Genomic DNA, 16,685 nt, shown 5'->3' with positions numbered 1-16,685 from the left:
TTTGCAACCCCATGGACTGTAGCCTACCAGGCTCCTCCATCCATGGGATTTTCCAGGCAAGAGTACTGGAGTAGGTTGCCATTTAGTATAGTAGTGTGCAAATGTTAAGGAAGAGAAAATATATTTACAGCACTGTAACTTTACATCATCTGTTTATAAGATAAATCCATCTGTCTATACCTATATCTACATATCTTGTAAGATACAAAATATTGTGTATATTACACATATTGCTAACACTAGACATCAAAAAAGAAAAGATAAAGTGAATAGAGACTGATCCTTAGTCATAACAATTTATATACTGATAATGAAGAAGCAGCAATATAATTGCCTCAAAGTAACCTAGAGTAATCAATACAATTGCTTCATGGTAGCCTTGCTGATTCAATAATGAATAAATCACTATAAAATTTTATGGTATATCAGTCAGTCAGTTCAGCCCCCTCAGTCGTATCCAACTCTTTGTGACCCCATGGACTGCATCACGCCAGGCTTCTCTGCCCATCACCAATTCCCAGAGCTTGTTCAAACTCATGTCCATCGAGTCACTGATGCCATCCAACCATCTCATCTTCTGTCATCACCTTCTCCTCTTGCCTTCAAATCTTTCCCAGCATTAAGGTCTTTTCCAATGAGTCAGTTCTTCATATCAGGTGGCCAAAGGATTGGAGTTTCAGCTTTAGCATCAGTCCTTCCAATGAATATTCAGGACTGGTTTCCTTTAGGATTGACTGGTTTGATCTCATTTCAGCTCAAAGGACCCTCAAGAATCTTCTCCAATACCACAGTTCAAAAGCATCAATTCTTTGGTGCTCAGCTTTCTTTATGGTCCAGCTCTCACATCCATACATGACTACTGGAAAAACCATAACTTTGACTAGACAGACCTTTTTCAGCAAAGTAATGATTCTGTTTTTTAATATGCTGTTTAGCTTGGTCATAGCTTTTCTTCCAAGGAGCAGGAGTCTTTTAATTTCATGGCCTCAAGCACTATCTTCAGTGATTTTGGACCCATAGAAACATAAAGTCTGTCACTGTTTCCATTGTTTCCCATCTATTTGCCATGAAGTGATGGGACCAGATGCCATGATCTTTGTTTACTGAATGTTGAGTTTTGAGCCACCTTTTTCACTCTCTCACTTTCATCAGGAACCTCTTTCGTTCTTCTTTGCTTTCTGCCATAAGGGTGGTGTCATCTGCGTATCTGAGGTTATTGATATTTCTCCCAGCAATCTTGATTCCAACTTTTGCTTTATCTAGCCTGGTATTTCACATGATGTACTCTGCATATGTTAAATAATCAGGGTGACAATATATAGCCTTGACATACTCCTTTCCCTATCTGAAACCAGTCTGTTGTTCCATGTCCGGTTCTAATGGTTGCTTCTTGACCTGCATACAGATCTGTCAGGAGGCAGATCAGGAGGTCTGGTATTCCCATCTCTTGAAGAATTTTCTACAGTTTGCTGTGATCCACACAGTCCAAGGCTTTGATGTAGTCAATGAAGCAGAAGTAGATGTTTTTCAGGAACCCTGTTGCTTTTTTGATGATCCAATGAATGTTGACGAAGCGCGGGCGGCTGCGACAGTGCACAAGCGCAGCGGAGAGGAGCTACCTCACGTCCGAGGTCAGGGGCAGAAGCCGGGAGGACCCCATGCCCAAGGTCAGGGGCAGCGGGCAAGAGGAGCAACCCCACGTCCAAGGAGCGGTGGCTGCACAGGTGCAGGAAGACCTAAAGGAGCTACTCCACGTCAAGGTCAGGAGGGACTGCTGTGAGGAGACACACCTCATCCAAGGTAAGGAGCAGCGGCTGAGCATTGCTGGAGCAGCCGTGAAGAGATACCCCACATCCAAGGTAAGAGAAACCCAAGTAAGACGGTAGGTGTTGCAAGACGGCATCAGAGGGCAGACACACTGAAACCATAATCACAGAAAACGAGTCAATCTAATACACTAGGACCACAGCCTTGTCTAACTCAATGAAACTAAGCCATGCCCGTGGGGCCACCCAAGACAGGTGGGTCATTGTGGAGAGGTCTGACACAATGTGGTCCACTGGAGAAAGGAATGGCAAACCACTTCAGTATTCTTGCCTTGAGAACCCCAGGAACAGTATGAAAAGGAAAAATGATAGGATACTGAAAGAGGAACTCCCCAGGTCAGTAGGTACCCAATATGCTACTGGACATCAGTGGAGAAATAACTCCAGAAAGAATGAAGGCATGGAGCCAAAACAAAAACAATACCCAGTTGTGGGTGTGACTGGTGACAGAAGCAAGGTCTGATGCTGTAAAGAGCAATATTGCATAGGAACCTGGAATGTCAGGTCCATGAATCAAGGCAAATTGGAAGTGGTCAAACAGGATGGCAAAAGTGAACATTGACATTCTAGGATTCCGAGAATTAAAATAGACTGGAATGGGTGAATTTAACTCAGATGACCATTATATCTACTACTACGGACAGGAATCCCTTAGAAGAAATGGAGTAGCCATCATGGTCAACAAGAGTCTGAAATGAAGTACTTGGATGCAATCTCAAAAACGACAGAATGATCTCTGTTTGTTTCCGAGGCAAACCATTCAATATCACAGTAATCCAAGTCTATGCCCCAACCAGTAATGCTGAAGAAGCTGAAGTTGAACGGTTCTATGAAGACCTACAAGACCTTTTAGAACTAACACCCAAAAAAGATGTCCTTTTCATTATAGGGGACTGGAATGCAAAAGTAGGAAGTCAAGAAACACCTGGAGTAACAGGCAAATTTGGCCTTGGAATACAGAATGAAGCAGGGCAAAGACTAAATGAGTTTTGCCAAGAGAACACACTGGTCATAGCAAACACCCTCTTCCAACAACATGAGAGAAGACTCTACACATGGACATCACTAGATGGTCAACACTGATATCAGATTGATTATATTCTTTGCAGCCCAAGAATGAGAAGCTCTACACAGTCAGCAAAAACAAGACCGGGAGCTGACTGTGGCTCAAATCATGAGCTCCTTATTGCCAAATTCAAACTGAAATTGAAGAAAGTAGGGGAAACCACTAGACCATTCAGGTATGACCTAAATCAAATCCCTTATGATTATACAGTGGAAGTGAGAAAGAGATTTAAGGGACTAGATCTGATAGAGTGCCTGTTGAACTATAGATGGAGGTTAGTGACATTGTACAGGAGACAGGGATCAAGACCATCCCCATGGAAAAGTAATGCAAAAAAGCAAAATGGCTGTCTGGGAGGCCTTACAAATAGCTGTGAAAAGAAGAGGAGCGAAAAGCAAAGGATAAAAGGAGAGAGATAAGCATCTGAATGCAGAGTTCCAAAGAATAGCAAGAAGAGATAAGAAAGCCTTCCTCCACGATCAATGCAAAGAAATAGAGGAAAACAACAGAATGAGAAAGACTAGAGATCTCTTCAAGAAAATTAGAGATACCAAGGGAACATTTCATGCAAAGATGGGCTTGATAAAGGACAGAAATGGTATGGGCCTAACAGAAGCAGAAGATATTAAGAAAAGGTGGCAAGAATACACAGAAGAATTATACAAAAAATATCTTCACGACCAAGATAATTACGATGGTATGATCGCTCACCTAGAGCCAGAATCCTGGAATGTGAAGTCAAATGGGCCTTAGAAAGCATCACTATGAACAAAGCTAGTGGAGGTGATGGAATTCGAGTAGAGCTATTTCAAATCCTGAAAGATGATGCTGTGAAAGTGCTGCACTCAATATGCCAGCATATTTGGAAAACTCAGCAGTGGCCACAGGACTGGAAAAGGTCAGTTTTCATTCCAATCCCAAAGAAAGGCAATGCCAAAGAATGCTCAAACTACTGCACAATTGCACTCATCTCACATGCTAGTAAAGTAATGCTCAAAAGTCTCCAAGTCAGGCTTCAGCAATATGTGAATTGTGAACTTCCAGATGTTCAAGCTGGTTTCAGAAAAGGCAGAGGAACTAGAGATCAATTTGCCAACATCCACTGGATTATGGAAAAAGCAAGACAGTTCCAGAAAAACATCTATTTCTGCTTTATTGACTATGCCAAAGCCTTTGACTATGTGGATCACAATAAACTGTGGAACTTTCTGAAAAAGATGGGAATACCAGACTACCTGACCTGCCTCTTGAGAAACCTATATGCAGGTCAGAAAGCAACAGTTAGAACTGGACATGGAACAACAGACTGGTTCCAAATAGGAAAAGGAGGTATGTCAAGGCTGTATATTGCCACCCTGCTTATTTAACTTCTATGCAGAGTACATCATGAGAAATGCTGGGCTGGAAGAAGCACAAGCTGGAATCAAGATTGCCGGGAGAAATATCAATAACCTCAGATATGCAGATGACACCACCCTTATGGCAGAAAGTGAAGAGGAACTAAAAAGCCTCTTCATGAAAGTGAAAGTGGAGAGTGAAAAAGTTGGCTTAACATTCAGAAAACAAAGATCATGGCATCTGGTCGCATCACTTCATGGGAAATAGATGGGGAAACAATGGAAACAGTGTCTGACTTTTTTTTTTTTTTTTTGCTCCAAAATCTCTGCAGATGGTGACTGCAGCCATGAAATTAAAAGATGCTTACTCCTTGATAGAAAAGTTATGACCAACCTAGATAGCATATTCAAAAGCAGAGACATTACTTTGCCAACAAAGGTCTGTCTAGTCAATGCTATGGTTTTTCCAGTGGTCATGTATGGATGTGAGAGTTGGACTATAAAGAAAGCTGAGCATGGAAGAATTGATGCTTTTGAACTGTGGTGTTGGAGAAGACTCTTGAGAGTCCCTTGGACTGCAAGGAGATCCAACCAGTCCGTTCTAAAGGAGATCAGCTCTGGGTGTTCTTGGTAAAAATGATGCTAAAGGTGAAACTCCAGTACTTTGGCCACCTCATGCGAGAGTTGACTCATTGGAAAAGACTTTGATGCTGGGAGGGAATGGGGGCAAGAGGAAAAGGGTACGACAGAGGATCAGATGGCTGGATGGCATTACCGACTCAATGGACGTGAGTTTGAGTGAACTCCAGGAGATGGTGATGGACAGGGAGGTCTGGCGTGCTGCGATTCATGGGGTCACAAAGAGTCGGACACTACTGAGCTATTGAACTGAACTGAATGAATGTTGGCAATTTGATCTCTGGTTCCTCTGCCTTTTCTAAATCCAGCTTGAACATCTGGCAGTTCACAGTTCACGTATTGTTAAAGTCTGGCTTGGAGAATTGTGAGCATTACTTTGCTAGCATGTGTGATGAGTGCAATTATGCAGTAGTTTGAACATTCTCTGGCATTACCTTTCTTTGGGATTGGAATGAAAACTAACCTTTTCCAGTCCTGTGGCTACTGCTGAGTTTTCCAAATTTGCTGGCATATAGAGTGCAGCATTTTAACAGAATCATCTTTACAGATTTGAAATAGCTCAATTGGAGTTCCATCACCTTCACTGGCTTTGTTCATAGTGATGCTTCCTAAGGCCCACTTGACTTCAGACTCCAAGATGTCTGGCTCTAGGTGTGTGATCACACCATCATGGTTATCTCGGTCATGAAGATCTTTTTTATATAGTTCTTCTGTGTATTCTTGCCATCTCTTAACATCTTCTGCTTCTGTTAGGTCCATACCATTTCTGTCATTTATTGTGCCCAGCTTTGAATGAAATGTTCCCTTGGTATTTCTAGTTTTCTTGAACAGGTATCAGTCTTTCCCATTCTACTGTTTTCCTCTATTTCTTTGCATTAATCACTGAAGAAGGCTTTCTTATCTCTCCTTCCTGTTCTTTGGAACTCTGCATTCAAATGGATATATCTTTTCTTTTCTCCTTTGCCTTTAGCTTCTCTTCTTTTCTCAGGTATTTGTAAGGCCTCCTCAGACAACCATTTTGCCTTTTTGCATTTCTTTTTCTTGAGGATGGTCTTGATCACTGCCTCCTGAACAATGTCATGAACCTCCATCAATAATTCTTCAGGCACTCTGTCTATCAGATCTAGTCCCTTTAACTTATTTGTCGCTTTCATTGTATAATCATAAGTGATTTGATTTAGGTCATACCTGAATGGCCTGTTGGTTTTCCCTACTTTCTTCAATTTAAATCTGAATTTGGCAATAAGGAGTTCATGATCTGAGCCACATCAGCTCCTGGTTTTGATTTTGTTGACTGTATAGAGCTTCTCCATCTTCTGCTGCAAAGAATATGTCAATCTGATTCTGGTATTGACCATCTGGTGATGTTCACTTAAGGAGTCATCTCTTGTGTTTTTGGAGGAGGGTGTTTGCTATGAGCAGTGCATTCTCTTGGCAAAACTCTGTTAGCCTTTGCCCTGCTTTATTTTGTACTCCAAGGCTAGAATATATACTCTTGGAACACTGGAGTGGTTAGCCTGTCCCTTCTCCAGTGGATCTTACTGACCCAGGAATCAAACCAGGGTCTCCTGCATTGCAGGTGGATTCTTTACCAACTGACCTATCAGGGAAGCCCTTTATAGTATATAGCTTCACAATAATATTTATAACTTAGCATTGGAAACATTGTTTGAGTTTTTAAAACATACTTAATTGTGATCACAGACTGATAGGTAGTGTCTCCAATTACTATACAGTAAAGTAATTTTATAAAGCCAAGTTATGAAAGATTAAGGAAACTAGCACATTGTTAATTTTACATTAAATATTAATCACCTTATGTCTATATAAGGACAGGCTATCCACTTCAATATAAGTTTTGCACAATTTTCTACAGGTATATTTTTGTATATTTATTAAAAAATCCACATGTAAATGGACTCACAAAGTTCAAATTCATATTGCTCAAGGGACAACTGTACTTGTTATTCAGAGTTTTAGTAAACAATTATTTGTGATTGTAAATTTTCAGTGAATGGGATTGAGGAAGGCAGATGCAGTTCTTAACTTTGTAGAACTTGCAGCCTAGATGGGAAGGAGAAATTGAACAAATAATTACATATCTGTTAAGTACTGCTGGAATACAGTGTGCTTTGAGAGCAAATCAATTAAACTTATACAAGATAATTTTTAAGAAAATGTAAATATTAATATTTTTCTTAATTATTTATGAAATATATTTTCTGATATAAAAGTCTGCTACTCCCTGTATGTCAATAGTGTTTTGTTTTCTTATTCACTCACTATGTCTCATGTACTGAGTGCTATGAGGGCAAGTGAAATAAAGTAAACATAATATTTACTGAATACTTACTAAACATAATATTTACTGAATACTTACTATCACCTTACTTCCCTTGTAGCTCAGTCAGTAAAGAATCTGTCTGCAATTCGGGAGACCTGGTTTTGATCCCTAGATCGGGAAGATCCCCTGGAGAAGGAAATGGCAACCCACTCCAGTATCCTTGCCAGAAAAATCTCATGGACAGAGTAGCCTGGTGGGCTGCAGTCCATGGGGTTGCAAAGTCGGGCACGACTGAGCGACGAACACTTACTCAGTTACTTACTACCACCTTATGTCTAGATGCATTAGTTATTCTACTAATGGCCATTGCATAGGTAAATAAACGGAAGCTCAAAGAATTTAAGCAACTTTTCCAAGATAAAGCTATCAATGAATGAACTATAGTATAAATCTTGAAATCTAAATCCAAAACCCATATTCCCTTTGCTAAGTTGTATCTCTAGAATTAATAATCACATGATACTGGAATAAGTCCTTATATAGAGATTTGTACAAAATGGTTTCCACTACATTGTGCATTTCATAGTTTTAGGATTTTCAGATCATATGCTAAGAACCCTAAGACAATGTTTCTCAAATTACCTGTGCTAAAGGATAAGATTTTTCCCTTTATTTCTAATTCTTCATGGACTATTACTTTTTTGAAGTACAAAACTTGGCATCACTGTATATCAAATTGCTAGAGAAGTTTTTAAATACTGATTCACAAACTCTCTACCTGGTATGATACAAATTGGTAACAGTTTATGGACCTACACCTCTCTGGACCACTTTTTAGGGAGTACAAATATGAATAAGCCAAAATCCCTGCCTTCAAGAAGCTTAGAGTCTACTTGGTAAGTTAGAGCTGTTATCAGTTCACTATAATACAGGGACAATAAAATAAATGCTAGTAATAGTAAGCCAAAACTGGGTAAATATGGTAAACCTTTAAATAATATTGAAGGTGAATGTGTTCCCATGGGTGGGGCCAGGCGAAAGTTTGTAGACTTGAAAGAGATGGCAGTAGTGATTAGTTCATTATAACTAGGATTGGATCATATTGGTTTTGAACCCAAATTCAAAGGGTTGAGGTTGAATTCCTTATACTAATGCTGAACATCTTGTATCTCATAAGTAATACAGGGCATCAATCCTGGGAGGAAGCAGAGGGTATTAAATGCAGAAAAAATAAGGTGCTAAGAATAGCCCCATATGATAGCCATCAGTTTTCCTGTGTAAAGACATTTTAAGGTCACGAGCATATTAGGTCAGTTCTAATGCTAATGTAGAAATAGGCTTTCATAACTGTAATCCCTTTTCTTCTAATTTATTATTAACATAATTATCATGATTTACATTTTTTCTATTGTCCTCCTTCAGGTAGTAATGCTAACAAAGCTAATGGATGGAGCAAATCAGTCTGTGGTGTCAGAGTTTGTGCTCCTGGGACTTACCAACTCCTGGGAGATCCAGCTACTTCTGTTTGTGTTCTCATCCACATTTTATGTGGCAAGCATGATGGGAAACTCTCTCATTATTCTCACTGTGACTTGTGACCCTCACTTACACTCTCCCATGTACTTTCTGTTGGCCAACCTCTCCTTCATTGACCTGGGAGTTTCTTCTGTCACTTCTCCCAAGATGATTTATGACCTTTTCAGAAAGCATAGAGTCATCTCCTTTAGAGGCTGCATCGCTCAAATCTTCTTCATCCACATCGTTGGTGGTGTGGAGATGATGCTGCTCATAGCCATGGCCTTTGACAGATATGTTGCAATATGTAAGCCTCTCCATTATCTGACCATCATGAACCCTAGAAAGTGCATCTCCTTTTTAGTGGCTGCCTGGATAATAGGCTTTCTCCACTCCATGGTTCAGCTGCCTTTTGTAGTAAACTTACCCTTCTGTGGCCCAAATGTGTTGGACAGCTTTTACTGTGACCTTCCTCGGTTGATCAAACTTGCTTGTGTAGACACATACCAACTAGAGTTCATGGTCATGACCAACAGTGGATTCATCTCTATTGGCTCCATCTTCATTCTGATAATTTCCTACACTGTCATCATTCTCACTGTTCAGAAACACTCTTCAGGTAGTTCATCTAAGGCTCTGTCCACACTTTCAGCTCACATCACTGCAGTAGCTCTGTTCTTTGGTCCTTTGATTTTTATCTATACATGGCCATTTCCTTCCACACATCTGGATAAGTTTTTGGCCATCTTTTATGCAGTTCTCACTCCTTTCCTGAATCCAGTCATTTATACATTCAGGAATCAAGAAATGAAAGTGGCAATGAGGAGAGTATGCAGACAGTTGCTGAGTTATAGAAAGATCTCTTTAGTGATGCCTGTATTGTAACGCCCTTGTTAATTACTGATGCTCAGTGCTGATGATCAAACTCAGAGAAAAACTCTTCTTTATCCTACTTTGATTTTATTATCCACACTGATAGCAAGTCCACTTTGTCTTTCACTTAGGAGGTAGCAAAATTCACTTTTGAAAAGAGAAAAGGAATTATATATAAAGCATTTATATTCAAATATTATAGTAATCTGAGCCTCAAATCCTAAGGAATAATGTTTATGTGAAGTAACTATTAGAAATACAAAACATGGAACACTTATTTAAGGCCTTAAGAACAGGGAGAACCAGTCTGACTCCTTTTAACTAGCATGCCTCATGATCAGGAATTCTTATCAGCACCCAATAGGGTGCTAAGTGAGGACTGAACTGAGTCTTCCTATTGGATGCTGCAGCTTGCCCACATTCTACCCTTCCTTTGGCTCTCTGCCTGGGCTATGCAAAGATGGCAGAATCTTCAAGAGCAAACACTCAGTATCTTTGAGAACAAACATGTATGAGGTCACGTATCTCTCAGTAGAAACCAAAGGAACTGTTCTTGGAATACAAAGAGCTGAGAAACACGAGAAGCTTTTCTGTGATTAGTATTATGCTGCTCAAATCCCATTACATTTCCATACCTCTTTTCTTCCTATGTCTTCCTCTTTAATTTTCTTCAGCCACTTATGGTCTCTGGGGTAGGAAAACCTTTTCCCCCTTTACCTCTCCTCTCTCTTTTCCTTCCCATCCCATTATCCCTCCTCCTTTCCCCACTTCCCAGAATTTGCTGCTCTTTTCCCTTTGAATTTCCCTTAATGTTGCCCCTTTAAAATTTTCCTCTTGTAATTATTATAAGTTTCATGTTTTGAAAGACTGATTGTTTTGGTCCTGGGAGCTGAGCCCTGGAATGTGAGTGAAGGGAGAATAACTAAATGGCAAAGGTAGGAGTCACTAACAGAAGTTTCTTTCATATTTTCAACTGTGACCCACAGTAAGGAACACTGTGTATACTGTAATACACACCACACCCCATCTCCATAAGGAACTTAAAAGAACTTAAAGTTTTACATAATTGTATTTATTTTTTGAAAAATAGTTTTTTCTTCTCTTTCATCTTTTCTTCAACTTCTGTTTACAGTCAATTTTTTGAACAACGGAATCTATGCTAAGAAAATTAAACAATAGATGGATAGTAATATTTACCACTTCTAGTTCAAAGCAGAATAAATACTCTAAGATAAATTTGTTATGTCATTATGATAGTGAATGTAAAACTCTAGTCTTGGTTTAACGTAATATTTGGTAGTACAGCATTTCTAAGTTTTTTTTAATAAGCCCATCAAAGCTGAGCTGTGCAAACTTTGTCAGAATTTTAACACATGATTATTTTGCTTCCGACTCATTACTTGAAATTATATATATATATAATTATATATATATACATATATATATATCCTCATAAAGACTTTGGTTATTATACAAAATGAGATAAGCAACTAGATTTTGAACTAGGGGACAACAGGCTTACATTTTCAGTGTAAGCTGAAAATGGATCACTCTGGCTGCTTTGTCCTTCAGAGTTTCAAGGATACAGTCAAGGAAATTATTAGAAGTCATTGCAATAATTCTAGCAAGAGATGATACTGACTTCGATCAGAGTGATAAAGGTAGAGGTAGCGAGACATGGTACAGTCTCAATAGACTGACATGATACGTAATGAAATGTCCAGCACTATAGATATCCTTGACCATTTGGAAACTGTGAAATAGTGCACCTCATTGAAGAATTTTCATATAAAAATAAACAAAACCCCAAATCTACAAAATTATGAAAGGTACTAATAGGGTAAATACACACTTAGTCACTAACTTTAAAAAGGACTCTAGAATAAAGAGGCATTTGAAGCTTTAAAAAGGAGTCTGAGGGAAATAAAGTGAAGTGATCCCTTACACAATAACTCAATAGCACAAACAGTGACACAGGGTTAATATATTGTCAAGGCCCAGCTCAAATTTTTGGTATATGATATATATCATTAAAAACATATTAGCCACATATACTACAATAAAGGGTTTCCCTGGTGGCTCAGCTGGTAAAGAATGCAGGAGACCTGGGTTTGATCCCTGGGTTGGGAAGATCCCCTGGAGAAGGGAAAGGCTACCCACTCCAGTATTCTGGCCTGGAGAATTCCATGGACTGTATAGAAGAACATGGGGTTGCAAAGAGTCGGATATGACTGAGCAACTTTCATTTTCACTACAATAAATGGCAAATGGTACAAGGAAGTCATTCTCTTTCTGTGTTTTATGCATTTGTTCCATGGAGACATCTAGAGCTATGGTAAAATTGTGTATATTTAACTGAAGACCCCAGAAGTAAACATTGAAATATTATAGCCAAGTGTCAATTGTACCTCTTAAGTTTACTCTGCATCTCTAAGGAGTTAGCCTCTATTTATAGGTATAGAGCCAGGGTGAATTAAACACTGAAGAATATTTACCTCTGAAAGTAAAGAGCTAGTAACTGTCACTACTATACTCGAACAATTTTTCTGTAACTGAAATCTGATAATTATCTGAAACCTAGGCAAAAGGAAATTGCAAACATTCTTCCCACTTCCACCAAGGCCAATAGGTAAAGAATTCCTATACATATTCAAAGTTTCATAGGACTGAGTGAGGAGAGAGAAAGCATTTGAAATAGTATTATAAGGACTCCATGAAAGATAGAATTTAAATTACATAAAGAACCATGACATTTCATGAACACTTTCAAAAAACTAGAGGAAAATATGCTCTACACTAAAATATAAGAGAAAGCACACTGGACTTTCAGTAAATGAAATGATGTAAGCAAAGGAAGGACTGATGCTGAAGCTGAAACTCCAATATTTTGGCCACCTGATGCAAAGATCTGACTGTTTTGAAAAGACTCTGATGTTGGGAAAAATTGAAAGCAAGAGGAGAAGGGGATGACAGAGGATGAGATGGCTGGATGGCATCACTGACTCAATGGACATGAGTTTGGGTAAACTCCGGGAGTTGGTGATGGACAGGGAGGCCTGGCATGCTGCGGTTCATGGGGTCACAAAGAATCAGACATGATTGAGCAACTGAACTGAACTGAATGAGTAGAGGCCACAAATGCTGCTAAACATCCTACAATGCACAGGATAACAGTATAGCCCACCCCCCAGAACAAAGACTTATTCAGCCCTGTATATGCCAAATTTGAGAAAATATAAATTCTAAATTAAATTCTTCATAAAATTCTGTTTCTTTAGTGAAAAGTCTGAGTGTTTTATATTATTCTATTCTTCCAGGACACTTGCTCTTTGAAAGACACACTATGACAAACCTAGACAGCATATTAAAAAGCAGAGGCATTACTTTGCCAACAAAGGTCAATCTAGTCAAAGGTATGGTTTTTCCAGTAATCATGTATAGATGTGAGAGTTGGACCATAAAGAAAGCTGAGTGCTGAAGTATTGATGCTTTTGAACTGTGGTATTGGAGAAGACTCTTGAGTCCCTTGAACTTCAAAGAGATCAAATCAGTCAATGCTAAATGAAATTAGCTCTGAATGTTCATTGGAAGGACTGATGCTGAAGCTGAAGCTCCAATACTTTGGCCACCTGATGCAAAGAACTAACTCATTGGAAAAGACCATGATGCTGGGAAAGATTGAAGGCAGGAGGAGAAGGAGATGACAGAAGATGAGATGGCTGGATGGCATCACCGATTCTATGCACATGAGTTAGAGCAAGCTCCAGGAGTTGGTGATGGACAGGGAAGCCTGGTATGCTGCAGTCCATGGGGTCACCAAGAGCTGGAGACAACTTAGTGATTGAATTGAACTGAACTGATTCTCCCAGGTGTGTATATATATATATACCCACCACATCTTTATCCATTCATCTGTTGACGGACACTTAGGTTGCTTTCATGTCTTATCTACTGTAAATACTGATGATATAAACTTTAGGGTGCATGTATCCTTTTGAATTATGTTTTTCTCCAGATATATGTCTAGAAGTGGGACTGGAGGATCATATGGTAACTCTATTTTAAGTTTCTCAAAGAATCTCCTTACTGTTCTCCATAGTGGCTGTTCCCATTTACAGTCCCATCAACACTGTAGGAGGGTTCTTTTTCTCCACACTCTCTTCAGCATTTATTGTTTGTAGATTTTTTTATGTTGGCCATTCTGACCAGTGTGAGGTAATACCTCATTGTAGTTTTGACTTGCACTTCTCTAATAATTAGCTTTGTGAATATCTTTTCATATGCCTTTTGGTTATCTGTATATCTTCTTTGGAGAAATGTCTTTTGAGATCTGCTCTTTTTTTTTTTTTTTTTTTGAATCGTTGGTATTGAGTTCTATACATTGTTTCTATATTTTGAAGATTAATTCCTATCATTTTCATTATTTACAAATATGCTCACTCATTCTATAGGTTGTTTGGTTTTGTTGTTTGTTGTTTTTTTTTTTATGGTCCCCTTTGCTATGCAGAAGCTTTTAAGTTTTACTAGGTCCCATTTGTTATTTTTGCTTTTATTTCCATTACTCTAGGAGACAAATTCAAAAGGATATTTCTTCAAATTATGTCAAAGTGCTCTGTTTTCCTTTAGGAGTTTTATAGCACCTGATCTTACATTTAGGTCTTTAATCCATTTTTAATTTATGTCTGTGAATGATGTTAGAGAATGTTCTGATTTCATTCTTTTCCATGTAGCTGTCCAGTTTCCCCAAAACCACCTATTGAAGAGATTGTTTTTCCTCCATTGTATAGTCGTGCATCTTTTGTTGTAGATTAATTGACCATAGGTGTGTAGGTTTATTTCTGGACTCTCTATCCTATTCCACTGATCTTTATTTCTGATTCTGTGCCACTACCACACTGTTTTGATTACTGTAGCTTTCTAGTATAGTCAGAAATGAAGGTGTCTGATTCTTCCAGCTCTGCTTTGCTTTCTCAGGATTGCTTGGTTATTTGGGGTCTTTTGTGTTTCCATACAAGGAAACACAAAAAAATTATTTCCATATAAAATTTTTTGTTCTAATTCTATGAAAAATGCTATTGGTACTTTGATAGAAATTTCATTAATTCTGTAGATTGCCTTGGGTAGTATTGTCATTTTGACAACATTGACTCTTCTAACGTAAGAACATAGTATATCTCTCCATCTGTTTATGTAATCTCTGATTTCTTTCATCAGTATCTTACAGTTTTCAGAGTACAGATCTTTTGCCTCCTTGCTGCTGCTGCTGCTGCTAAGTCACTTCAGTCATGTCCGACTCTGTGCAACCCCATGGACTGCAGCCTACCAGGCTTCTCCGTCCATGGGATTCTCCGGGCAAGAACACTGTAATGGGTTGCCATTTCCTTCTCCAATGCATGAAAGTGGAAAGTGAAAGTGAAGTCGCTCAGTCATGTCTGACTCTTAGCAACCTCATGGACTGCAGCCTACCAGGCTCCTCCATCCATGGGATTTTCCGGGCAACAGTACTGGAGTGGGTTGCCATTGCCTTCTCCCTTTTCCTTCTTAGGTAGGTTTATTTCCTTTTCAGTGTGATGGTAAATAGGATTGTTTCCTTAATTTCTCTTTCTTTTTTTTTTTTTTCTGGAATGAAAACCGACATTTTTTTCATACATGATATTATACATGTTTCAATGCCATTCTCCCAAATCTCCCCACCCTCTCCCTCTCCCACAGAGTCCATAAGACTGATCTATACATCAGTGTCTCTTTTGCTGTCTCGTACACAGGGTTATTGTTACCATCTTTCTAAATTCCATATATATGCGTTAGTACACTGTATTGGTGTTTTTCTTTCTGGCTTACTTCACTCTGTATAATAGGCTCCAGTTTCATCCACCTCATTAGAACTGATTCAAATGTATTCTTTTTAATGGCTGAGTAATACTCCATTGTGTATATGTACCACCGTTTTCTTATCCATTCATCTGCTGATGGACATCTAGGTTGCTTCCATGTCCTGGCTATTATAAACAGTGCTGCGAGGAACATTGGGGTACACATGTCTCTTTCCCTTCTGGTTTCCTCAGTGTGTATGCCCAGCAGTGGGATTGCTGGATCATAAGGCAGTTCTATTTCCAGTTTTTTAAGGAATCTCCACACTGTTCTCCACAGTGGCTATACTATTTTCCATTCCCACCAATAGTGCAAGAGGGTTCCCTTTTCTCCACACCCTCTCCAGCATTTATTGCTTGTAGACTTTTGGATCGCAGCCATTCTGACTGGTGTGAAATGGTACCTCATAGTGGTTTTGATTTGCATTTCTCTGATAATGAGTGATGTTGAGCATCTTTTCATGTGTTTGTTAGCCATCTGTATGCCTTCTTTGCAGAAATGTCTATTTAGTTCTTTGGCCCATTTTTTGAATGGGTCATTTATTTTTCTGGAATTGAGCTGTAGGAGTTGCTTGCATATTTTTGAGATTAGTTGTTTGTCAGTTGCTTCATTTGCTACTATTTTCTCCCATTCTGAAGGCTGTCTTTTCACCTTGCTAATAGTTTCCTTTGATGTGCAGAAGCTTTTAAGGTTAATTAGGTCCCATTTGTTTATTTTTGCTTTTATTTCCAATATTCTGGGAGGTGGGTCATAGAGGATCCTGCTGTGATGTATGTCAGAGAGTGTTTTGCCTGTGTTCTCCTCTAGGAGTTTTATAGTTTCTGGTCTTACGTTTAGATCTTTAATCCATTTTGAGTTTATTTTTGTGTATGGTGTTAGAAAGTGTCCTAGTTTCATTCTTTTACAAGTGGATGACCAGATTTCCCAGCACCACTTGTTAAAGAGATTGTCTTTAATCCATTGTATATTCTTGCCTCCTTTGTCAAAGATAAGGTGTCCATATGTGCGTGGATTTATCTCTGGGCTTTCTATTTTGTTCCATTGATCAATATTTCTGTCTTTGTGCCAGTACCATACTGTCTTGATAACTGTAGCTTTGTAATAGAGCCTGAAGTCAGGTAGGTTGATTCCTCCAGTTCCATTCTTCTTTCTCAAGATAGCTTTGACTATTCGAGGTTTTTTGTATTTCCATACAAATTGTGAAATTATTTGTTCTAGCTCTGTGAAGAATACTGTTGGTAGCTTGATAGGGATTGCATTGAATCTATAAATTG

At 38.8% G+C, this 16,685-nt stretch overlaps 1 protein-coding gene across 1 annotated transcript; it reads left to right on the top strand.

Moving 5' to 3' along the window:
* The first annotated feature begins 8,580 nt into the window (after positions 1-8,580).
* LOC102394375 (olfactory receptor 4F3/4F16/4F29-like) lies at positions 8,581-9,552 on the top strand. The gene has a single exon (XM_006062414.3). The coding sequence runs from the start codon at positions 8,581-8,583 to the stop codon at positions 9,550-9,552; it is 972 nt and encodes a 323-aa protein (XP_006062476.3).
* The last annotated feature ends 7,133 nt before the right edge of the window (positions 9,553-16,685 follow it).

This window comes from Bubalus bubalis, chromosome 11 (assembly GCF_019923935.1).
Source record: "Bubalus bubalis isolate 160015118507 breed Murrah chromosome 11, NDDB_SH_1, whole genome shotgun sequence".
Taxonomy (NCBI): domain Eukaryota; kingdom Metazoa; phylum Chordata; class Mammalia; order Artiodactyla; family Bovidae; genus Bubalus; species Bubalus bubalis.
This window is presented reverse-complemented; position numbering and strand designations above follow the sequence as displayed.

Coding starts and splice junctions, on each gene's coding strand:
- LOC102394375 (XM_006062414.3), top strand. CDS start 8,581: ATGCTAACAAAGCTAATGGATGGAGCAAATCAGTCTGTGGTGTCAGAG.